At 47.9% G+C, this 24,821-nt stretch overlaps 1 protein-coding gene and 1 long non-coding RNA gene across 4 annotated transcripts in view; one reads left to right on the top strand and one right to left on the bottom strand.

The window, feature by feature from the left end:
• The window catches only part of LOC140618416 (uncharacterized), a 94,550-nt gene that overhangs the window by 47,652 nt on the left and 22,077 nt on the right, over positions 1-24,821 (bottom strand). The gene's annotated exons all lie outside the window — the stretch shown is intronic.
• On the top strand, positions 8,677-15,874 carry MYL9 (myosin light chain 9). Of its 2 annotated transcripts, none has more exons than XM_072800895.1 (4): positions 8,677-8,834; positions 12,218-12,427; positions 14,153-14,314; positions 15,177-15,874. In XM_072800895.1, exons 2-4 carry the CDS (start codon positions 12,244-12,246, stop codon positions 15,347-15,349), a joined length of 519 nt encoding a protein of 172 aa, XP_072656996.1. In that variant the 5' UTR covers positions 8,677-8,834; positions 12,218-12,243; the 3' UTR covers positions 15,350-15,874. The 2 variants fall into 2 exon arrangements, with proteins under 2 accessions (XP_072656996.1, XP_072656998.1); XM_072800897.1 differs by having other exon boundaries at positions 8,796-9,425.

The following is a 24,821-nucleotide window of genomic DNA, read 5'->3' on the forward strand; positions in this document are numbered from 1 at the left end:
GCATGAGTTCCCAAATTTGTGCATCCCTCGCCCCATGGCCTAAGAGCAGAGAGAGAAGGCCAGGCTGCAACTGGGAGCAGCACTGGGCTCAGAGGCCTTAGAGCCAGGACAGCAGGACAAAGCTATGGCCACCAGTGGCCTGCCAGCCAGGAACAACGTGAATGCCAGCACAGGTAAGGCTGCCGAGGATCCGCAGCCCAACTGAGAAGTTCCTACCACCACCACTGGAGAATGAAGTTGTGTCTCCTGTGCTTGGGAATCTTGCTGATCTGAAAAATCAGTGTGGCCCCCACTGTCCCTCCCATAGCAGCCAGAGGGAATTTACAAAAGTCCTGCTTCCACCTGCTCCAGAAGTCACCCTCTGCTCAAAGGCCTTTGTGGCCTGCCCAGAGCCAGCAGGAGAAAACGCAACCTCTTGCCCTTGGCTTGCGAGGCCCCAGCCCCCTGCCCAGCTACACACCTTCAATGGGATCCCATTCTGGGCTCTGCCCTCCAGCCTCACCTCAGGCCTTTGCACAGGGAGCCATGGCTCCCAACTAATGCAGCTGATAAGTCCTCCTTCCTCAGCCCTCAGGCCAGCTGGCAGTTCCCAGGGAAACCCTCCCAAAGTACTGGGCCAGACCAGGTTGGTGCAAAACTCCCTGCTCTAGCTTGGGAGTGTGAGAGCCACCTCACTTGTTTTTCTTTGCTGCTGTCACTGATGTGATGATGGGCGATTATATGGGAATATCTGTCCCCACCAGGAGACAGTGGGCTCCCAGAGGGCAGGAATCGAGTTTTTTCACCAGCCTCCGTGCCTAGCACAGAAGAGAGCTTCAAAACTATTATTTCCTGGCTGGCTCAGGCATGTTACTCTCGATCTCAGGGTGGTAAGTTCAAGCCCCACATTAGGCATAGAGATTACTTAAAAATAAAATCTAAAAAAAAAAAAAAAGGATTATTTCCTGAATGAGTGAGTTTGGTGGGGGAAGGAGGAGTAAGAACTGCAGAGAGAAGACAATATTTGAGCTAGGCTTTGAAAGCTAAGCAGGAGTTCTCCAAGCTGTGGCAGAGAAAGCCACAGCAAGCATAGGGGCAAAGTGTAAGGTTACTGCTGCTCAAGTAGGGCCTTGAATGCCAGGTTAAGTGGTAAGGGCTTTGAATGGAGCAGAGTAATTTCCTCCCACAGAACCCAGCTCCCATAATACAGGGGCCCTAGTCTCAGTGTCCAGGGAGCCATGGTACCCTAGTGAACCAGCCAGCATCAGGGTTTAATCTCTGGCACATGTCCCCAGAGCCCAAACCTGATGATACCCTGTGTGACCAACAAGGAATGCCTTTGACCTTCCATAGATGATCGATAACTCCATCCAAATCTGCAACCCCAATTTCCTTGAACTCCACACTTCCCACTCACATCTCTACTTTGATGTCTAACAGGTGCTCTCAAAATTAACATGTCCACCAACTAGTAAAAGTAAAAGGAACTGTGAAGGGCCAGAAAGTCACCACTTAGCAACCATCACAGCAACAACCAAATCACCAGTGGGTGTTATAAGTCGTGAGTGAAAGTCTGATGAGGAACAGAATATTCAGTTTCAAAGGAGCCACCCCACAAATTGCTTACTCATAAACATCCTGATTACAAAAGGGGAAAATGGGGGCACGTGAGTGGCTCAGTTGGTTAAGCATCTGCCTTCGGCTCAGGTCATGATCCCAGGGTTCTGAGATTGAGCCCCTCGTGGGCTCCCTGCTCAACGGGGAATCTGCTTCTCCCTTTCCTTTTGTCCCTCTCCCTGCTTGTGCTCTCTCTCATTCTTGATCTCTCTCAAATAAATAAAATCTTTAAAATAAAAGAAAAATTGTAACTTCCTGATGGATAAGCCTTCAGACACTACCTTAGTAAGATGGCTGAAGTTATTATTGCCAGTGATGGGAAAAATTAACATCATACCTCTCCTGTTCAGATACATTAAGAAGGGCACAACATCATTTCTATGATATTCCCGTCAAAAATCCATAACTTGGGCAGCCCTGGTGGCGCAGCGGTTTAGCACTGCCTGCAGCCCGGGGTTTGATCCTGGGGACCTTGGATCGAGTCCCACATCAGGCTCCCTGCATGGAGCCTGCTTCTCCCTCTGCCTGTGCCTGTGCCTCTCTCTCTCTCTGTGTCTCTATGAATAAATAAATAAAATCTTAAAAAAAAATCCATAACTTGAGGGGTTATGGATAACTGGATAATTGAGTATCCAACTCTTGATTTCCACTCAGGTCACGATCTCTGGGTCATGAGATGGGGCCCCACATCAGGCTCTGCACTCAGCTGGGAGTATGCTTGAGATTCTCTCTCTCCATCTCCCCTTCCCCCACTCATGCGTGCATACACATGCATGTGCACTCTCTCTCAAATAAATAAATAAATCTTAAGGGGATCCCTGGGTGGCTCAGTGGTTTAGTCCCTGCCATCAGCCCAGGGTATGATCCTGGAGTCCCAGGATTGAGTCCCACATCAGGCTCCCTGCATGGAGCCTGCTTCTCCCTCTGCCTGTGTCTCTGCCTCTCTCTCTCTCCCTCCCTCCCTCTTTCTCTCTCTGTGTCTCTCATGAATAAATAAATAAATAAATAAAATCTTCTTTAAAAATAAATAAATCTTAAAAAGAAAATCCAAAACTTGAAGGTAATCATGAGGGAGCACCAAGGAACTGGCCTGAACTCTCCAAAAATGTCAGTGTTGTGAAAAACAAAAGCCACAGAACAGTTCCTATTAAAAGAGATTAAAAACATCTCAATAGATGCATAAAAAGCATTTAATAAAACCCAACACACTTTCAGGATAAAAAACAAAAAACAAACAAACAAACAAAACTCAACCAGGAATAGAATTTCTTCAAGCTGATAATGAGCATCCAAGAAAAGCCCACACCTAACATCATATTTACTGGTGAATGACAGAGGAACAAGACAAAGATTAGGAACAAGATAAAGATATCTGCTTTTACTACTACCTTTTCTTTTTTAAGATTGATTGATTTGAGAGAGAGAGTGTGTATGTGCAAGAGAGCAAATGAGCAGGGCGGGGTTGGGATAGGGGCAGAAGCAGAGGGAGAGAGAGGATCTTTAGCAGGTTCCCCACTGAGCATGGAGCCCATTGCAGGGCTCTATCCCACAACCCTGACATCATGACCTGAGTCAAAATCAAGAGTCAGACACTTAACTGACTGACCCAGCCAAGTATCCCTGCTTTTACTACTTCTATTTGACGTTGTATGGGAGGGCAATGTTGCCCAGGCAGGGCAATTAGGCAAGAGAATAAATGAATGAATGAATGAAATCCAAACTGGGAAGAAAGAAGTTAAACTATCTCTATTTGCAGAAAACATGATCTTTCATATAGAAAATCCTAAAGGATCCATAAATAAACTATTAGTTAATAAAATGAGTTCAGTAATGTTCCTGGAAATAAGACCAATACACAAAAATCAATTGTAGGGTGCCTGCATGGTCCAGCTGGTTAAGCGTCCAACCCTTGGTTTCAGCCTAGGTCATCACCTCATGGGTAGTGATAGAGCCCTATGTTGGGCTTTGCACTCAATACAAAGCCTGCTTGGGGTTTTCTCCCTCTGCCCCTCCCCACACACATGGGTATGTGTGCGCTCACGTGCTCTCTCTCTCTCTCAAATAAATAAATAAATCTTTTTAAAAAATCAATTATTTTTCCACTATGATACAATAAAAAATAGATATTCAGTGTCTATCCCTGTTTCCTGACTCATCGCTTCTAAAACCCTTGGAATCTCTGAAATGATGCGTGGCCTTTTTATGCTAATAAGAAGACAGGGACTGGGGGCCCCTAGGAAGCTTCAAGATGGGGTCTAATTGACAGGGAGATTAGGGCATGATTAGAGATGTGGGACTTTCAGCTTTACTTCCCCAGCCTCCAAGGAGAGAAGAGGGGCTAGAGATTAAGTTGATCATCAACAGCCAGTGATTTCATCATGCCTGCGTAATAAAACCTCCATCAAAACCCCTAAATTGGGTTGGAGAGCTTTGGTAAATACTTCACTGTGCTGGGACAATGGGAGCCCTGGAGAGAGCAGGGAAGCTTCCTTGACCCCCACCTTGCCTAATGCACCTCCTTCCATTTGGTTGTTCCTGAGTTTTATCCTTTATAGTAAACTGGTAATAATAAGTTTTCCTCCATTCTCTGTGCAGTTCCAGCAATTTAACCTGGTGGGAAGGTGTAGGAACCCATTTGTAGCTAAATTGGACATAAATGTGGGTGACCTGGGTAACCAATATTTGCAATCGGCATCTGATATGAGGGCAATCTTGTGGGACTGAGCCCTTAAACCCATGGAGTCTGACACCAACCCCAGGTAGTAAGGCTTAGAACTGAACAGAATTGTAGAACAACCAGTTGGTGTCCAGAGAATTGGTTGGTGTAAAGAAAAAAACCCATTATGTATCAAAAGTGTTGTAAGTAAAAACAGTTCAAGTACTAATGAACACTCAAAATAAATTAAAGGAAACAATCTCATCTATAATAGCATTAAAAAGAATAAAATACTTAGGAATAAATTTAACAAGAACAGTATAACACTTGTACAATGAAAACTATAAAATATCATTAAGAGAAATTCTAAAAGCTCTAAGTAAAAGGAAAGGCATTTCACGTTCCTGGATCAAAATTCATATTAAGATGGTAATACTCCATTACGGTAATGGTAATATAAATTCAACAATCTTTATCAAAACCTTCTTTCCTTGCAGAAATCGACAAGCTGATCTTAAAATTCACATTGAAATGCAAGAGTCCCTGAAAAGGCAAAACAATCTTGAAAAAGAAGAACAAAACTTGATAATACTTCTGGATTCTAAAACTTAACTACAAAACTAAAGTCATCAAGACTGGTGGTGGCAGAAGGATAGACATTTATATCCATGAGACAGAACTGAGAATCCAGAAATAAACACATATGTTTAAGAATACTGATTTTCAATAAGGGTGCCAATGAATTTCAGCAAGGAAAGACCAGTCTTAACATAGTGCTAGAACAACTGGACGGCCACATGCAGAGGAAGAAAGCTGCACCCTTACCTCACACCACATCCAAAATTAACTCCAAGTGGATTAGAGACCTAAACATAAGAGCGAAAACTATAAAACTCTTAGAATAAAGCACAGGTGTAAATCCTCATGACCTCAGATTAGGCAATGGCTTCTCAATTATAATGCCAAAAGCATGAGAAACTAGAAAAAATAAACTTCGCAAAGTAATATTTGTGTTTTGAAAATATCAAGAAAATGAAAAGATAACTCACAGGATGTGAAAAAATATTTGCAAGCCATATAAATGGGCAAAATATCTAAATAACCATTTCTCCAAAAAAAACATATATATGAATGTCCAGAAAGCACATGAAAAGATGTTCAACAGGGCAGCCCGGGGGGCGCTCAGCAGTTTAGCGCCGCCTTCAGCCCAGGACCTGATCCTGGAGACCCAGGATCAAGTCCCATGTTGGGCTCCCTGCATGGAGCCTGCTTCTCCCTCTGCCTGTGTCTCTGCCTCTCTCTCTCTCTGTGTCTACTGTGAATAAATAAATAAAATATTTTTTAAAAGGTGAAAACATACACACATACACAAATGTGCACCAATGCTCACAGCAGCACTCTTCACAATGGGCAAAAAGTAGAAATGACTCAATGCTCATCAATGGTGAATAGATGAGCAAAATGTGGTCTCTCTGTGCAATGGAATATTATTCAGCCTTAAAAAGGAAGAAAATTCTGACAGATGCTACCAGATGGATGAAGCTTGAGGACATTATGCTAAGAGAAATAAGCCAGTCAGAAAAGGACTTCATGATTTCATCTACAGGAGGCGCCTAGACTAGTGAAATTCATGAGACAGAGTAGAATAGTGCGTGTCTGGTGGCTGAGAGAAGAAAACAGGGAGTTAGTGTCAATGGGTACAGAATTTCAGTTGTGGGGGAAGAAAAAATTCTGGAGATGAGTGGTGGTGATGGTTACACAACAATGTGAATGTACTTAGAATGTACTTAATGCCTCTCAACTACATATTTCAAACAGTTAGAATGGTAATTTTTTTTTAACCATACACACACACACATACACATACACACACACACACACAGATTAAAGAAACATGATAACCCAGGATTGGCTGGTGGACCAGAAAAAAAAAATTTCTATAAGGACATTATTGGGATCACTGGCAAACTTGAATATGGATTACAAATTAGATAACAGTATTAAATCAATGTTAAATTTTTCTGATTTTGATACAATGGATATGGAAAAGAATCTCCTTCTTGGGACACCTGGGTGGCTCAGCAGTTGAGTGTCTGCCTTTGGCTCAGGGCATGCTCCGGGGGTCTGGGATGGAATCCTGCACCAGGCTCCTTGCAGGAAGCCTGGTTCTTCCCCTGCCTCTGTCTCTCATGAATAAATAAATTTAGGGATCCTTGGGTGGCGCAGCGGTTTGGTGCCTGCCTTTGGCCCAGGGCGCGATCCTGGAGGCCCGGGATCGAATCCCACGTCGGGCTCCCGGTGCATGGAGCCTGCTTCTCCCTCTGCCTGTGTCTCTGCTTCTCTCTCTCTCTCTCTCTGTGTGACTATCATAAATAAATAAATAAAAAATATTTAAATAAATAAATTTAAAATCTTTTAAAAAAAATAAAAGAATCCCCTTCTTAGGAGATACTCACTGAAGTATTCCCAAGTAAAGGGATATGATGAATGCAAGTCACTCTCAAATGATGCTGGCAGGGGCGGGATACATACACACATACACGCGCACACAGAAGAGAATATAATAAAGCCAAATGTTAACAACTGGAGAGTCTGGGTGAACTCTTTGTATAGTTCCCATACCCGTATTGCAAGTGTGAACATTTTTTTAAAAGATTTTATTTATTTATTCATGACAGATACAGAGAGAGAGAGAGGCAGAGACACAGGCAGAGGGAGAAGCAGGCTCCATGCAGGGAGCCGGATGCGGGACTTGATCCCAGGAGACCAGGATCATGCTCTGGGCCGAGGGCAGGCGCTAGACTGCCAAGCCACCCAGGGATCCCTGCAAGTGTGAAATTATTTCAAAGTTAACAGTTTTTAAAAATTGATAAGTCCAAAACAGTTCTCCTCAAACCTACTCTCCTTCCATAGCTGACCCGTTAGCAAGTGGCAGTTGTCTCTCTCACATTGCTCAGACCAAAACTCTTGGAGTCACCCTGGACTCTTCTCTTTCACACACATTCCAATCCATGTGCAAATCCTATTGGACACAACTTCAGAATATTTTCAGAACTCCACCCCTTCTCCCCAGCTCCACTGCAACCCCACCAGTTCGAACACATCATCTTGCTGAAAAGCTCCTCACTGGTCTCACCCAGAGGGAATCAGTTAAAACACAGGCCAGATTACGTCACCCTTCCACTCAGCACTCTGATGTCTCATGGTGGCCTACAAGGAGCCAGGGGCTGAGTCCCCACTGCTTCTTAGACCTCATCTTCCATGCTTCTTCCCACCCCCTCCCCACAGTCACACTCACCACTGGCTGCTCCCAGACCAGGAGCTGGGCAAAGTTCCCTTACCTGCCTCACTCACTCACTCTGTCACCACTTCTGGTAGTCCCAAATGTCATTTCCCAGGAGGCACTCTCCTACCTTCCTCCTTTCCTTCCCTCCTTTCTCTTTTTTTCTCTCATAACTCTGCTTTATTCTCCTTCAAGGAACTCATTTCTCTCTCCAAGCCATGTAGCTACTGGTTCATTGTATTTTCCTCACAAACACTGCTTCCCCAGTGTGATGACCTCAGCGCAGTGCTGCTTCCCTAGCACTCAGCACCATGCCTCGAAGGTAACAGGGGTCAGTTAATATTTACAGAATAAATAAGTGGGTGTTGGAAGGTTCCCTTGGGAAAGTCTGTGTTGGTTCAAAATGGGGCGATGAGAGAAGACTGGGCTGGAGTCCAGGTGGGTAGGGTGGTCTCTTTCAAGGGTCAAATGATGGACAGGACCTGATGCACCATGGGGGAGGGGTGGATCTGTCCTCTCTGACTCCATCCTCCAACTAATGCCAACAAGAGGGGATCAGATTAGGTGCTGGTCAGATTAGAACTCCCCCAGCCTCTGCCCCTCTTGCTGGCTCCCAGGGTTACTACTTGGGTCCTCCTGGCCACTCTTTTTTCCTGAATCTTTACCACCACCCTCCCATTTTATAGGAAACTGAGGCCAGCGGGAAAGGAGAGTGACTTGGCTGAGGGGGGCTGTCGCCAGCACAGTCCTGCCCAGCCCCCAGGTGTGCCCCCATACCAGGAGGGGCCTGACCAGTGGCCCTGCACGTGAGGATGGAGGATGGCGGGGCCGTCTGACACGCCTTCTTTCAGACTGGGAAAAAAAACCATACTTGGCCTGGTGGAAGGAAGCCCTCCCACGGGAACAGGCCTGGAACGGGCCTGGAACGGGCCTGGCAGCCGCGGCCTCCGGGGAGAATCAGGGGTAGGGTCTGAGAAGTGGGAGCCGGTGTCTGCCTGCCTCCCTGGGGAGAAAGGGGGAATCCAGATAAATCCACCTCCCCGACAACCAGGGGAGAGGGGTCCCGGGCCGCCCGCATCACCTCCCCTGCCCACTCGGGGAAGGCGCACCCAGCGCCCGCCGTGGGTCAAGGCCAAATAAGGCTGCGCCCGCCGCCGCCCCGCCCCGCCCCGCCGCGCGCATTCTTCTGCCTTGTAAGGCCCGCGCCGCCCCGCCCACCGAGCCCGGAGCCCGACCGAGGGCCTCGGCCCGCACCAGCCCCACGCAGCGAGCGAGCGCCTTCTGCCTTCTCCGCACCAGGTGGGAGCCGCGGACGCGGGGGGCCAGGGCAGGCGGTGTGCGGCCCCACGGACGGGGACGCCCGTGCTCTCGGCAAGGACAGCCCTCGCGGGCCTGGGGCTGGGAGGCGCGGTTGGGACGGGACTCTGGCCAGCGCTGGGCAGCAGGGAGGCAGTTCCAGGCTCTGGCAGCCGGTGGTCCTCTGGCGAGGGAAGTTACAGACGCCAAGCCCAGAGTCTGGGGTGCCCATAGGAGGGGAGGTCGCCGGCGTTCCCAGCCCCAGGAAACCCATGTGGATCAGACAGGAAACTGAGCCCCATCAGGCTCCTTGAGACCCCTCCAGGGCATCCGTGTTCCCCACCCCCATCTCCTGGGGCAGGAGAGTGGGATGGAGCTGGGGTAACCCGCCCAGCACAGGCCAACGCTGTGTGCATGCACTTGGGGCTTCCAGGACTGGGCCATCTGCACAACGACGGCGCCTGTTGGGTGGGGAGGGTCTCCCAAGGGCACTGCCGGCTGGACAGGGACCTGGACCGGGGAACCTCGGTCCCTGCTCCTCCTCTCCAGCCCTCCAACTGCTCTGAGGAAAGAGGTAACTCAGCTGCAGAGAAGGTGAGTTTCCTAGCAAGGCATCTTGCACTACCAGCCATTGGGACCATGAGATAATGGGGAACACAGGCCCTGTCCTTGCTGTTGTGGGGTGATTTCAGGCATGAGGAGGGAGGTGGCACCTACTTGCAGCCAGGCCAAATACTAGTTCTATCTGATCCCTAGTGTCTAGGACCTCCAGGAGCAGGAGGGGATGACTCCAGGGCTAAGGACCTGGCCTGTCTCTGACCTCATTTCCTCAACCAAGCTTAGAAACTGCCTCTGGTCACCAGAGCCCTCAGCTGCAGTAGGCCCACCATAAGCCTCTTAAGGATATGTGTTTCCTTCTGCGTTGAGGCATTAAGGGTTGGCCGTTACCACCCACTGACCCAAGCCTAGGGTGCTAGCCGCCAGTTGCTAGACTCTATCCTTCTCATGGGCATGCTACTTCCCTTCTTGGGCATCACTTCTTAAACTGCACAGTCGGGGTGGGGGTGGGGCCCTCACCCTGCTTCCCAAGATCGGGGATAGACAAACCCTAAAGTTCAGTGCTTTCAGTCATGTCATGGTCTCTGGATAGAAGAGAGTGGGGAAGGGGGGCCTTGGAGACAGAAGGGCCAGGCCAGGGCAGCCCCGGTGGGGTGGCGCAGCGGTTTAGTGCCGCCTGCAGCCTGGAGCGTGGTCCTGGAGACCCGGGATGAGTCCCACATCAGGCTCCCTGCATGGAGCCTGCTTCTCCCTCTGCCTGTGTCTCTGTCTCTCTCTTGCTCTCCCTCTCCGTGTGTGTCTCTCATTACTAAATAAATAAAATCTAAAATTAAAAATTAAAAAAAAAAAAAAGAAGGGCCAGGCCAGTATCAGAGTAGTGGGTAAGATCCTAACCATTCCTGACTCCAGCTGTAACTTCCTTTCTCCTCCTGGCTGTGTCTGCCCTAGAGCTTCGCAGACAGGAGGGTGGTGACAACAGTGATGATGACCATCACAGCCTCTCATGGCTGTGGTCTACTTCTTGGCTGCCTTCTGTGGGTGCCATAAGTCAAAGCTCCTGGTGAACAGTGGGCTCAGGGAAGGACTGGGCCCCTCAAAGCACTAAACCCGTTGATGCCCCCACCCCACTCCGATCCAGGCCATGGGTACGAAGGGCATCTGTCTATGCACTCTGAACCATGTGAGAAATACCCAGGGCCAGGTGTGTGGGTCCAGCAGGACACAGCAGCCAGTATGTCATGACTATAGGCAGCTGTGGCCATAGGGAAGGGCTAGGGTGGTCAGGATCCCTGCTCATGGTTTAAGATCTCAAAGACCAAAGTCTGAGAATGACTGAAACAGGGTCATGGGATAAACGCCTAGAGACAGGTCAAGGAACATTCACAAGCACACAATTTAGGGCTAAAAACAGGCAGAGGCTTCCTGGAGGCAGGCCCCCCAAGCAAGGGCTCAGGGCAGAGGAGAAAGGGGGGCATTAGTCCTGTGGCCTCAACCAGGCCCACACCTGCCCCAGCTGACACAGGCACACAGCACTAGGTCTTCACAGGGTTCAGGGAAAGAGCACCTTGCTGTGGCTCAGTTTCTCCATCTGGGTAGTGGGGAGCAGTAGACAGGCTGCAGTTGCCCTCAAGCCATTTACTAAACAATCATCCATTAGCGTATTAGTAATTACTATCAGGGGAGGGTGGGAAAAACCTCTATGTGCTTACTGTCAAAGCAAGGGTGGGGGAACTGCCCCCCAAGGGGGTGTTCTCAAGAACTAGACTGGAAAAGGAAGGGTGTTCAGTGGGAGAGACCAAGAAAGAAAGTCTGGGGGTGTCTAGGAAACATCCAGAGGCTCAGCATGGCAAGAAAATAGATGGCAAGAGGGGCACAGGGAAGGGTGCCACAGTCAGCCAGAGAGAAGGGTTAGAGGGTTCACACAAGGGCCTAAATGCCAGGCTCAGGGGCCCAGACTTGTTCCAGGGGGTGGCAGGAACCTTCGAGGGCTTCAAGGTGAAATGATAGGTGGTACAGGTCTGGGTCTCTATGGGATGGGAGAGACTGGCTGGAAGGTAGGAGGCCAGGTCTAAACAAGGGTGACAAGAAGCTGGGGCTCCCAGTCTGGGGGATCCTCATGCCCCTATAAGCACTGAAGAGTGAGAACAAATCAGATCTATCGCCAACCTGAGGGGCTGATCCAGTGTGGGCAGGGTTGGGGGAGGGGACTGCCCAGAGCATATGCCTTCCAGAACATCCAGAACAGGGAGCACAGAGGGAATGGGGGGGGGGGGGGGGGGGTGAGGAGGAGGACAGGATAAGAATGTCAGGAATGCAGGCCCAGTGATCCAGCTCCTTACTGCTGGGGGCAGGAGGAGCCAGCAGGGAGCCTCAGAGCCTCCCACTTTTCAACCCACCTTGTCATTTGGAGTGAGAGAGATGGACAGTTGGACAGTTTAAATGCTAGGAAGGATTAAAAGAGATAAAGCAAGGACAGGTTGGCACCGGACCCAATCCTAAGTATCTTACCCAAACAGCCACAGCAAAAATAGCTTACTCTAGGCCTGGCACCATTCCAGGGGCTTCTCAGGCACTAAATCAATCATTCCCTACTGCTGGGCATTCCTCATGTCCCCATTCCCAGATGAGCACACTCGCTCGGAAAGGTAGAGAAGTTGTTTGCTATCACACAGAGCCCATGCCTGTCTGGGCTGGGTGGGTGACAGAAGCCCCAAGCCTGTGGGAGGCCTTGAATGCCAGGCCCAGGCACTGACAACCTGGTCTGGAGTAGGCAGGAAGATTCCCTGGCCCAGGATCACAGGCTCTTCCCCCACACCCACTTCTTGCAGGGAAGCCCCACCCACCTGAAGCCAAGATGTCCAGTAAGCGGGCCAAGGCCAAAACCACCAAGAAGCGGCCACAGCGGGCCACTTCCAATGTCTTCGCGATGTTTGACCAGTCCCAGATCCAGGAGTTTAAGGAGGCCTTCAACATGATTGACCAGAACCGAGATGGCTTCATTGACAAGGAGGACTTGCATGACATGCTGGCCTCACTGGGTGAGCAGAGACGGCGGTGGCTGGGGTCTAAGTGGGTCCTGCCTGGATTGCAACTGGAGCAGGCAGTGAGGCTGCTCATCACTTATGGAGTACTTCCCATGCAGTGATGTGTGGTACCCACCCTGGGGAGCAGGTGCCAATATTTTCTCCATTTAACATATAGGGAAACCGAGGCACAGAGCAGTTGGGCACTGGATCTGAACCCAGACAGGCTCACCCCAGAGCAGGATGGCCTCAGGCAGATTTGTGGTTGAGCTGCCTGGTTCCACTTCATTTAAAGAAAAGGATGGGCTACTAAAGAGAGTTTAACTGCACAGACTTTCCACTGTACTCGTGGGAAGTAAGACTTCTCCTTCAGAAGTTCACCCATGCCAGGTCTTTAGAGCCTCTCTAACTCCAGCGACTTCCCTAAAATCAGAAACCTAGAGCTGAAAGGGCTCAGGAACGCTGTATAATTCACCACTGCTCAGATGGGGAACACGCCACCCCAGTCTGCAGCCCTGCTCCCACATTGCTCCCCCAGGCTCTCCACACATACCACCCTCAGCCGCAGTTCCTGGCAGGCCCTGTGTCCAAGTCAGACACTGGCTGAGGGAGAGAGGAAGCCTCCAGTAGTAGAGGATACAGCCTGTGGTGGTTAAGCCTCAAGCTCTGGGACCAGACAGGCCCAAGTGAGTCCCTGCCCCTGCCCCTTACGGCTGCGCAGCCCCACTGTGTGCCCATCTTCCTTCCTGTGCAGTGGTCACCATGAACCTCATGAACACTGCCGGAAGACCGGTTGGAGGGCTGGGCAACCCTGGGTTGAGGGGCTGACATCTACCCAGAAGAGGCTACATCCTGTTTGTAGCTCCTGTTGGTGGGGCCACAGGTCACTCGTGGCCTTTTGGTTAAGAACTTTATCCTCCAGTTAAAACATAAGAGCAGCAAATCATAAAAGCAGCAGCAGTTTTACAACTATCTTAAATCTCAAAGATATCCTACAAGGTAGATATGATTATCATTCCCAAGTTATAAATGAGGAATAGAGGCTCAGAGAGGTTAAATAATTTACCCATGGTCATACAGCCAGTAAGTGGGAGCGCTAGGATTTGAACCCAGCAATTGATGAGTCCACAGGGCCATGCCAAGTGTTATTCTGTGCATTTTACGACCACTGGTGCCGCCGTGTTGACAACGCTCCCAAGAGGAAGGGGATACCAAAGCACAGAGCTGGGATTCAGACTCCAGTCTTTGTGACACCACAGCTCATTGGTTTAACCACTTTCAAAACTCTGCCTGGAATCTGGGGTCTAGCTGCCTGGGTTCAAATGTGGGTTGCACTTACTTGCTATGTGACCTTGGGTAAATCACCTTGCCTCTGTGCTTCAGGTCCTACGCCTGTGAGGTAGGGGTGAGAATGGTGACCTTTCAGGGTGATGAAATTTAATGCAGTAGGGCACATGGAGCAGCAGACACAGTGGACAGTTAGCAGATGGTGGCTCTTACATCTGAGAGGTCACGGATATCCAGGCCAGAGGTGGAAACTCTCAGGGTAGCCTGGAGAGCTTGGGGGAGAGAACAGTCAGAAAGCTGGCCACCCCAGCAAGATGTTCTACAGTTTATGGAACTTAGCTCCTGCCTGTGGGACTCTCACAGGCCATGAAGGGAGGGGATGGGGAGGCAGGAGGGGATGGGAAGGCAGGAGGGGACAGGGCAGTGACAGCACAAACGCCCCACTTGCCACAGGAAAGAACCCCACCGATGAGTACCTCGAGGGCATGATGAGTGAGGCCCCAGGGCCCATCAACTTCACCATGTTTCTCACCATGTTTGGGGAGAAGCTGAATGGCACAGACCCTGAAGATGTGATCCGAAACGCCTTTGCCTGCTTCGATGAGGAGGCCTCAGGTCAGCAGCATCCCGGTGGAGGCCTGGAGCTGAGCGCTTCACCCAGGGTGTCCCCAGGGATACAAGTGGGGCTTGGCTATGCTGGGACTACAGGGCCCCTGTCCCCAAAGGCCAGAACAGAAATCCCCATCTGCTGGTTTCCATGGCCAGAACTAGAAAAACTATGCTGCATCCTTCTTCTCTTCCCCAGATGCTAGACCACAATAGCCCACATCCACCAAGGCTTCCCACTTCTTGAGTTCATTTGTTGGCCCAGTACACTGCCCCCACTTTAGACCTTCCTTAGAAACCAACCCACTCCAGGCCTTGTTGGCCAGCAAGGTGCAGAAACCAGCCCCATCCTAAAATCTTACAAAGGACTTCTGTCCCACACAGCTAGTTTGTCCCAGGGACAGGCCAGAGTGATGCTGGCACAGTGATTTCAGTAGTTTCTCGGGGGCCATAGGCCCAAGTACATGCAGAACATTTTCCTAACTCCCTTCATAGTCCCCTATCAGGGTGGCATATTTTTCTCCCTGTTTTCCAGCTCAAATGAGCACAGAGAGGTTCAATAACTCACCCATGGTCACAGAGCCAGGAAGAAGAGGGATGAGCATGAAAACTCAGGCAGTGGAACTCTAGGGCTCATATCAAAGTAAGATATATCCAGCCTCCACACTCACAGCTCCAAGTACCCCAAGAAACACTGCAGAACCCTTCCCTCTGGGGCCCTAGGAGCTTGAACTAGCAGAAGACCAGGGCTCTGTCTTTTCCTGGCCCCTTCCTCACTGCAAGGTCTGGAAGGACTGGGTGCCGTGAGGTGGGAGTGTTAGGCATGGCCCAGCCTGAGTCTCTGTCTCATGGGCTCTGGCCCTGCCCCCAGGTTTTATCCATGAGGACCACCTTCGGGAGCTGCTCACCACCATGGGTGACCGCTTCACGGACGAGGAAGTGGACGAGATGTACCGAGAGGCACCCATTGATAAGAAAGGCAACTTCAACTACGTGGAGTTCACCCGCATTCTCAAGCATGGTGCCAAGGACAAGGACGACTAGGCTGCCTCGGATGCCCCTGCCCAGGCCCCTGTCCCACTCCTGTTCCCCACTCACTGTGTATCAGCTCCATGCCCGTGATCCTACAGGACCCTCTCAGGGGATCCTCCCTCTGAGGGGCTAGGGGCCCAGCTCCTTGTGGGGGAACAGGCTGAGCAAACATAGTTCCAGGCAAGGGGCGCACAGCCAACATGAAGCAGGTGTTCCACCATGACCTCCCCCATCCCAAGAGAGAACTGTCTTCTAGGGAGCTGGGCCTCAGGGCTGCTCCCCACAGGACAGGCCCTCTGTCCTGTTGGACACAACTTCACATGCACCCCCATGCAGGGCATGACAGCTCTTTCCCAGCCACTGCCACTAACCTCACCAAGGTCCTTTTTCAGAGGGCAGGATGCCAGACCCCTCCTCTGTGCCCTGCTCAGCCACTAGAACATAGCCCATCCCACCGGGAGTGTGATCCAGAAGATGCATGTAGGTTGGACATTTGACCCAGGGGAGACAGAATCTTAAATAGAAGTCTGAGCACTGCTTTGGTTCTGTGTGTCTGTTGCTAGGAGTGAAAAGGAGGAAGTCCTAGTCCCTAAACACCCTCCTGCCCTCTCCTGTCCCTGGTGGCTGCCCAGACCCTCACCTCCTTCCAGCCAGGCGAAGGCTCCCCTGAGACCAGACAGCAGTGGGGAGCAGACAGTGGTGCTATGGGAAATAGTCCTCCTGGGAGGGAGAGGCCCAAGTGGGAGTACCGTCAGGAATCACCACAGCATATCTCAGTGGGGGGTTCCGGGGCACTGGGAGGACAGAGATCAAGGTCACTCAGCCTTCAGGACTAGATCCTGGGTCTCCAGGGACACCTCAATGCTCCTGGAAAGCCTGGTGGTCCTGGAAGAACAGAGTGGCTTAGGGAACAGTAAGGAGGGTGCATCCTAGCAGCTCTGGGTGAAAGTAGGAATGAACAGGTTTAAGGGATTCCCTGAGGTCAGCTCTAGGCAGCTACCAGGTATGCTCTGGACCATGCCCTCTACACCTACAGGGTCAGTTCAGCCACATGACCCACTTTTTACATCCCACACAAGGTGGGCAGGGCTGGGATCTGTTACCCTAAATGATGGGGACACTGAATAGTGCCTGGGGCACAGGAGGAGCAGAAATACTGGTTGAATAAACAGACAGTCAAGAGGGGCAGGGACGACCTAAGGTCACCCTGTGGATCTGAGGCAGAGGGAGGGCTGGGCCCCAACCTCTAGATCCCCCACAGGGCTCAGGCCTGGGCTAGATACAACCCACCTGACCCCAGCAAAGGTTGGGGAACAGCTTCTGGGCCCGGCTTGATCCAGACGCCTTCCCTGAAGGTCACCCGTAGCCAGCCAGCCACAGCACACCCCAAGGTCTGAGATCAGAACCAAGGGAGTGCTGAGCATTGAGAGGACCATGTATTGGCCAAGAAAGGTCTCACTTCCCACAGGCCTCTGCCCCACCTCAGCACCAGGCTCCTCCCAGCCAGACCCTGGTCAGAATCCCATGAAACACCTCCTCTCTTGCCTCCAAATTGAGCCCCATGAGTGCCTGACCTTCACTCCAGATGAAGCCAGCCCCAAACAAGTCCTGACCAGGCCCAAAGACTGCAACAGACTCAGTCCGACTATGCCCTCAACCCTGGCCCCAGGGCCTTGAGCCTGACCATCCACTCACTACAGCTAGTCCCAAGGGAGGGAACAGGGGAGCAGTGGGCCAGGCTGTGGGCATCCTCTGGGGATTCCCAGAGCACTGACCACACATGCCCTGCATCAGGGTCACAGGTCATGGTCACTCTGTAGAGGACTGTGGCACCAAAAGCCTTTGTGGAAGGTGGCAGGGACAGGATTAGAAACAAGCCTCCTCAGGTTCTGACCCCTCAGTTTACAATCCCTTCATCCCAGAAAAAGGGAGAAAGGGACAGATTCACTGGTGTGGGGGGACAGAACATGCCCAGCCTCACTGGTTTCTGTGCTGGCTTGGCCCTGATCTGACGGGATCCAGAGGATGGGACAAGGGAAGTGTTCTGTGTGTGGAAGGGCAGGACCAGCAGGTGAGAGGAATTGTACAGGGTCTGGAAGCCTGAACAAAGTCTGGCAGTGGGAATGCATACAGCACATTCAGAAGCCAGGAAGAAGGCAATTTTCCATTCGTGAGCTAATTTATTAAGATCTTAGCAGCTATTTAGAAAAGCAGCAGCAACTACTATTTTATCTCTCACAGGCAACATTTACAGGTTAACAATGAAGCACACCCAGAACTTTCAAAGTATGGCACAAAACTCAGAAGCCACAAAAGAAAAGACTGGTTTGTTTGTTTGTTTTTAAGATTCTATTTATGGGACACCTGAACGGTTCAGTGGTTAAGCACCTGCCTTTGGCTCAGGACGTGATCCCGGATTCCAGGGATCGAGTCCTGCATCAGGCTCCTTGCATGGAGCCCGCTTCTCCCTCTGCCTGTGTCTCTGCCTCTCTTTCTCTGTGTCTCTCATGAATAAATGAATAGAATCTTTTTTTTTTAATATTTAATTTATTTGACAAAGAAAGAGAGAGCGAGAAAGAGGGAGAGAGCACATGTAGGTGGAACAGCAGGCAGAGAGACAGGTAGAAGCAGACTCCCCGCTGAGGAGGGAGCCCAATGAGGGGCTTGATCCTGGACCCTGGGATCATGACCTGAGCTGAAGGCAGATGCTTAGCTGACTGAGCCACCTAGGCACCCCAAGACTGGTTCATTTAAATCCATGAAAAACTATCTTGGGGCACCTGGCTGGCTCAGCTGATCCTAGGATTCCAGGACTGCAACCTGAGCTGAAGGCAGATGCCCACTGACTAAGCCACCCAAGCTGCCCCTAAAAATAAAATCTTCAAAAAAAAGCCATGAAGGGATCCCTGGGTGGCGCAGCGGTTTGGCGCCTGCCTTTGGCCCAGGGCGCGATCCTGGAGACCCGGGATCGAATCCCACGTCGGGCTCCCGGTGCATGGAGCCTGCTTCTCCCTCTGCCTGTGTCTCTGCCTCTCTCTCTCTCTCTGTGACTATCATAAATAAATAAAAATTAAAAAAAAAAAAAAAAAGCCATGAAGATTTAAAAAAAAAACCGTAAGGCACTTGGGTGGCTCAGTCGGCTAAACATCAAACTCTTGATCTCAGCTCAGGTCATGATCTCGGGGTCGTGAGATCAAGCCCCACATCAGCTCCATCCTGGGTGTAGAGGCTACTTAAAATTCTCTCTGCCTCCCACTCCACTCTCTCACTCTCTAAAAAAAAAAAAAAAGATGTGATGTATGTATTTACACACACACCCTGGAATATTATTCATTCATTAAAAAAGAATTAAATCTTGCCATCTGCAACAACATGGTTGGAGTAAGAGGGCATTGAGTGAAGTGAAATAAGTCAGAGAAAAACAAATACCAGTGATTTAATGTATATGTGAAATTTAAGAAATGAAGGAGCAAAAGGGGAAAGACCAAAAAACAGACTCTTAACTCTAAAGAACAAACTAATGGTCACCAGAGGGGAGTGGGAGGGGATGGGAGGGGAGTAGGAGGGGATGGGTGAAACAGGTGAAGGGGATTAAGAATACACTTGTTAGGATGAGCAGTGAGTCATGTATAAAACTGCTGAATCACTATATTGTATACCTAAAACTAATATAACACTATATGTTAACTATACTGGAATTAAAATTTTAAAAAAAGAAAGTTTTCTTCCAAGTATTGATGAAATTTGAACCAGTGGTTAAAAATTTTCCCACAGCTGCTGGCTGGCTCAGCTGGAAGAACATGTGACTCTTGGTCTCAGGGTTGTAAGTTCAAACCCTATGCTGGTAGACATTACTTAAAAATATTTTTTTCCATATTTATAAATTTATTTTTTATTGCTGTTCAATTTGCCAACATATAGAATAACACCCAGTGCTCATCCCGTCAAGTGCCCACCTCAGTGCCCATCACCCAGTCACCCCCACCCCCACATTTATGTGTGACTATGATAAATAAATAAAAATTTATTTAAAAAAAAGAGGTAAAAACTAAAGGCCCACACTTTATTTTATTTTATTTTATTTTTTTAATTTATTTATGATAGTCACAGAGAGAGAGAGAGAGAGGCAGAGACACAGGCAGAGGGAGAAGCAGGCTCCATGCACCGGGAGCCTGATGTGGGATTCGATCCCGGGTCTCTGGGATCGCGCCCTGGGCCAAAGGCAGGTGCCAAACCGCTGCGCCACCCAGGGATCCCTGGCCCACACTTTATAATCAGGAATGAGACGATGATCATTTTTATTCAACGTTGTATTGGAGAGCACAGGTAGTACAAAGAGACAAGAAAAAAAACAGAGAAGCCTAAGGATTGGAAAATAAGTAAACTGTCATTATTTGACATGAGTGTTTACAAAGAATCTACAAATAATGGAGATAATAGAATTTAGTCAAGTGAATGGATATAAGATTAATATAGGAAAGTCAACTGCAATTTTATATACCTGCAGTAACCTAGAAAATGTAACTTAAAAGGAAAAAACCCTGAAAATAGTATAAGAAAATATCAATTGAAATAAATTGAACAGAATATGTAAGACAATGTAAAGTTATAAAACTTTATTAATTGAAATTAAAGATGACCTAAATAAATGGAAAAATAAATCCTACCTACAGAGAACAAAGATGTGAACTCCCTCTGAAGTAATTTACAGTTGTTCAAAATTCCAAGAATGTTTTTTTCTTTTTTAAGATTTTATTTATTTATTCATGAAAGACACAGAGAGAGAGAGGCAGAGACATAGGCAGAGGGAGAAGCAAGTTCCATGCAGGAAGCCCGATATGGGACTTGATCTCAGGACCCTGGGATCATGACCTGAGCCAAAGGCAGACATTCAACCGCTGAGCCACCCAGGTGTCCCACCAAGAATGTTTTTCATTGAATTTTGTTAGGATGATTCTAAAATTTATATAGAAGAGTAAATAGCCAGGATCCCTGGGTGGCGCAGTGGTTTAGCCCCTGCCTTTGGCCCAGGGCGCGATCCTGGAGACCCGGGATCGAATCCCACGTCGGGCTCCCGGTGCATGGAGCCTGCTTCTCCCTCTGCCTATGTCTCTGCCTCTCTCTCTCTCTGTGTGTGACTATCATAAATAAAAAATTTAAAAAAAAAAGAAGAGTAAATAGCCATGAATTGCCAGATATTGATGAAAAAGAAGAGGAAAATAAGAGCAAATTCTGGAATTCAGGGCTTAACATGAAGCTATAGTAAACATGGTGGAGAGCCAGATTGATCAGTGGAATAAAATAGAGTCTAGGGACAGACCCACACACTTATGGCTCTTATTACATGACAAAGGTAATATATCATAGATCAGTGGGGAGATGGGGGGGACTTAATAAATGGAGCTGACCAAAGGGGCTAATATGAAAAGAATTCCCAATATACCAAGTACTGGTGAGGGGGTGAATGGAAAATCCTCACATGATACAGAGAGGAGTATAAACAAGTACAATCACTTTGGAAAACAAATGGCATTATCTACTAAAGTGGAACATACATCTACCCCATGACATCTACCCCCTCAGCAATTCCACTCTTAGGAAAATACATACCCAACAGAACGTGGACACACGTCCACCAAAAGGCATAGGCAAGGAGACTCATAGCAGCATTACTGTAATAGCCCCATGCTGGGAACAACCCAATATGCCCACCAATGAAATGGACAAGGGAATGACAATGAACTACAGCTACATGTATCAAAATGGGTAAATCTCACAAACAGGGACACCTGGGTGGCTCAGCAGTTGAGCCTCTGCCTTTGGCTCAGGGCATGATCCTGGTGTCCCAGGATCGAGTCCCGGATCAGGCTCCCTGTATGGAGCCTGCTTCTCCCACTGCCTGTGTCTCTGCCTCTCTCTTTCTGTGTCTCTCATGAATAAATAAATAAAATCCTTTAAAAAAAAATCTCACAAACATAATGTCCAAAAAAAACCCTCAACCAGACACAAAAGAATAGATGGGATCCTGAGTTCGAGTCCCACATGGAGTATAGAGATTACTTTAAATAAGTAAGAAACTTTAAAAAAGTAAAAATAAAATAGAAAATATTTGCAAATCATATCTGATTAGAGATATATATAAAGAACCTTTACAAGTCAATAATAGAAAGATGAATAACCATTTTTAAATGGGCAAAGGATACGAACAGACATTCCTAAAAGATATGCAAACTGCCAGTAAGCAAATGCACAGATGCTCAACATCATTAGGCATTAGGGAAATTAATGGCTATAATAATAATTTTAAAAACCCAGAAAATAACAAGGTTGGGAAGGAGGTAGAGAAATTAGAACCCTCACACACTATGGAAGGAAATGTAAAATGGTACAGCAGCTTGGGAAAATAATCCAGCAGTTCCTCAAAAGATTAAATACACTTATCATGTGACTCAGCAATTCTACTCCTAGGTACACATGCCAGAAAATGAAAACATACATTCACTCAAAAACTTCTACACAAATGCTCATAGCATCATTCAAAATAGCCAAAAAACAGACATAACTCCGATGTCCACCAACTGCTTAACAGAAAAGTAAATATGGTTTCTCCATGCACCATAATGTTATTCATTATTCAGCAACTAAAAGAAGGAAGTGTTGATTCATGTTACAACATGGATATACCTCAAAAACACTATGCTGGGGCAGCCCCGGTGGCTCAGCAGTTTAGCGCCACCTTCGGCCTGGGGCCTGATCCGGGGGTCCGGGAATGGAGTCCCACATCAGGCTCCCTGCATGGAGCCTGCTTCTCCCTCTGCCTGTGTCTCTGCCTCTCTCTCTTTGTGCCTCTCATGAATGAATAAACTAAATGTTAAAAAAAAAACAAAAACAAAAACACAACAACACTATGCTAAGTCAAAGAAGTCGTGGGATGCCTGGGTGGCTCAGCAGTTGACTAGTCTGCCTTGAGATACTGGAATTCCCAGGATCTAAGTTCTGCATCCGGCTCCCTGCAAGGTGGCTGCTTCTCCCTCTGCTTCTCTCTGTGCTTTTTTTTTTTTTTTTTTTTAAATTTTATTATTTATTCATGAGAATACACAGAGAGGAAACAGAGAGAGAGGCAGAGGGAGAAGCAGGCTCCATGCAGGGAGCCCGACGTGGGACTTGATCCGGGGTCTCCAGGGTCATGCCCTGGGATGAAGGCAGGCGCTAAACCGCTGAGCCACCTGGGCCACCCTCTCTGTGCTTCTCATGAATAAATAACAAAATCTTTGGGAAAAAAAATAAAGTCCTTAATAGAAGACTATGTATTACATGATTCCATTTATATTAAATGTCCCAAATAGGCAAATCTACACAGTGTATCACAGTGCTGGCCTATGGCTGGGGTAGGGAGGGCACAGATGGGGGTCAAGCTGATGTGCTGATGGTTTGCACAACTTTTTAAATATGTGAAAATTAACTGAATTGTACACTTTAAATGGGTGAATTTTTCAGTATGTAAATTATGTAACAATAAAGTTGTTAAAACAAATAGTAACTATTTTTTAAAAAATCTTGCTAAGCAAATGTTTGTGTAAAGTTGTTTTTTTTTTTCTTTTCAAAGGCTAGTACATTTAAACTTTTAGAACTTCCTTTTCTTCATTTCCTGTAAATTTTTTATTTCCTTCTATTTATAGACGCCCCATTAGGTCTGATAAACCAATCAAAACAAACCTTAAATTTAAGACATGTTACAATTTAACTTATTAACACACTACAAAGTAGGAAGATATTTCAGACTCCCACAGATACTCTGAAAACTTTCAGCTTCAGTTCTACAACCACAACCATGTGCCAAAATAAACCAAGAGACACAAAAACCCACTAGCCTCAATGGGCTGTTCTCCTTTCGATGTTTTCTTAATGCTCTCAATATTTAATTGATTTGAGCTTGCAAATAGGCAAGCAAACTATTAAAAAAAAAAAAAAAAAAGACTAACAAATCAGTTTCCCACATTTCCCACTGGAGAGAAAACAGACACACACACATACACACACACACACACACACATACACACACCCCAGCCCACTGCCCTGTTAGGAGATCAACAAATAGAGCATAAAACCAATTGTCAATCACTGCTGCCAGCAATGGGAAATAGTCTGGACAAGAACTAAAGCCAAAACAGCCTGGAAACAAACACCAGAGAAAAAATGAAAGAAAACAAGAGAGAGAGATTGAGGGGTAGTATGTTGGGGGAAAAACAGAGTCCATAAAGGTAGTTTTAATGATGGTTAAAACCCGTGAGACTGGGATCCCTGGGTGGCGCAGCAGTTTGGCGCCTGCCTTTGGCCTAGGGCGCGATCCTGGAGACCCGGGATCGAATCCCACGTCAGGCTCCCAGTGCATGGAGCCTGCTTCTCCCTCTGCCTGTGTCTCTGCCTCTCTCTCTCTCTCTCTCTCTCTGTGACTATCATAAATAAATAAAAATTAAAAAAAAAAAAAAAAAAACCCGTGAGACTTCTGTCACAGGCAACAATGTAACTGGCTCTGGCCAGTAAGTCCACTGAGCATCCCAATTGGATGTCCTCCAAAACTCAAGGCATAATGTTCAAGATATGAGACATGAGGGGACAGCTGAGTGGTTCACGGGTTGAGCATCTGCCTTTGGCTCAGGGCATGATCCTGGAGTCCTGGGATCGAGTCCCACATCGGGCTCCCTGCATGGAACCTGCTTCTCTCTCTGCCTGTTTCTACCTCTCTCCTTTTCTGTGTCTCTCAACAATAAATAAATAAAATTGAAAGAAGAAAAGGAAAGAAAGAAAGAAAGAAGAAAGAAAGAAAGAAAGAAAGAAAGAAAGAAAGAAAAGAAAGAAAAGAAAGGAAAAGGAAAGAAAAGAAAGAAAAGAAGAAAAGAAAGAAAAGAAAGAAAAGAAAGAAAGAAAGAAAGAAAGAAAGAAAGAAAAAGAAAGAAAGAAAGAAAAGAGAGAGAGAGAGAGAGAAATGAGACATGACTCTAGGGCATTCCACAAAATACCTCCTCAAAACTGTCAAGGTCATCAGAAACAAATTTACAAATCTAGAAACAATCCAAATACCTTTCAAATGATAAATGGTTAAACAAAATGCAGTATATGCTCTTCATCAATAAGAAAGAACCAATGGCTTACTGATACACAACGTGGGCAAATCTCAATTGCATCTGGCTAAAAGGAAAAAGCAAATTCAGAGGCTATATACTATATGATCCCATTTATAGCACAGTCTAAATATGGCAGAACTATATGACAGAAAACAGCTTTGTGGCTGCCAGGGGCAAGAGGTGGGAAGAGAGGGACACCTGTGTGGCTCAGCAGTTGAGCGTCTGCCTTTGGCTCAGGGCATGATCCTGGAGTTCCCGGATCGAGTCCCACATCAGGCTCCCTGCATGGAGCCTGCTTCTCCCTCTGCCTGTGTCTCTGCCTGTCTCTGTGTGTGTGTCTCTCATGAATAAATAAATAA

Source organism: Canis lupus, chromosome 26 (genome assembly GCF_048164855.1).
Source record: "Canis lupus baileyi chromosome 26, mCanLup2.hap1, whole genome shotgun sequence".
NCBI classification, from domain to species: Eukaryota; Metazoa; Chordata; class Mammalia; order Carnivora; family Canidae; genus Canis; species Canis lupus.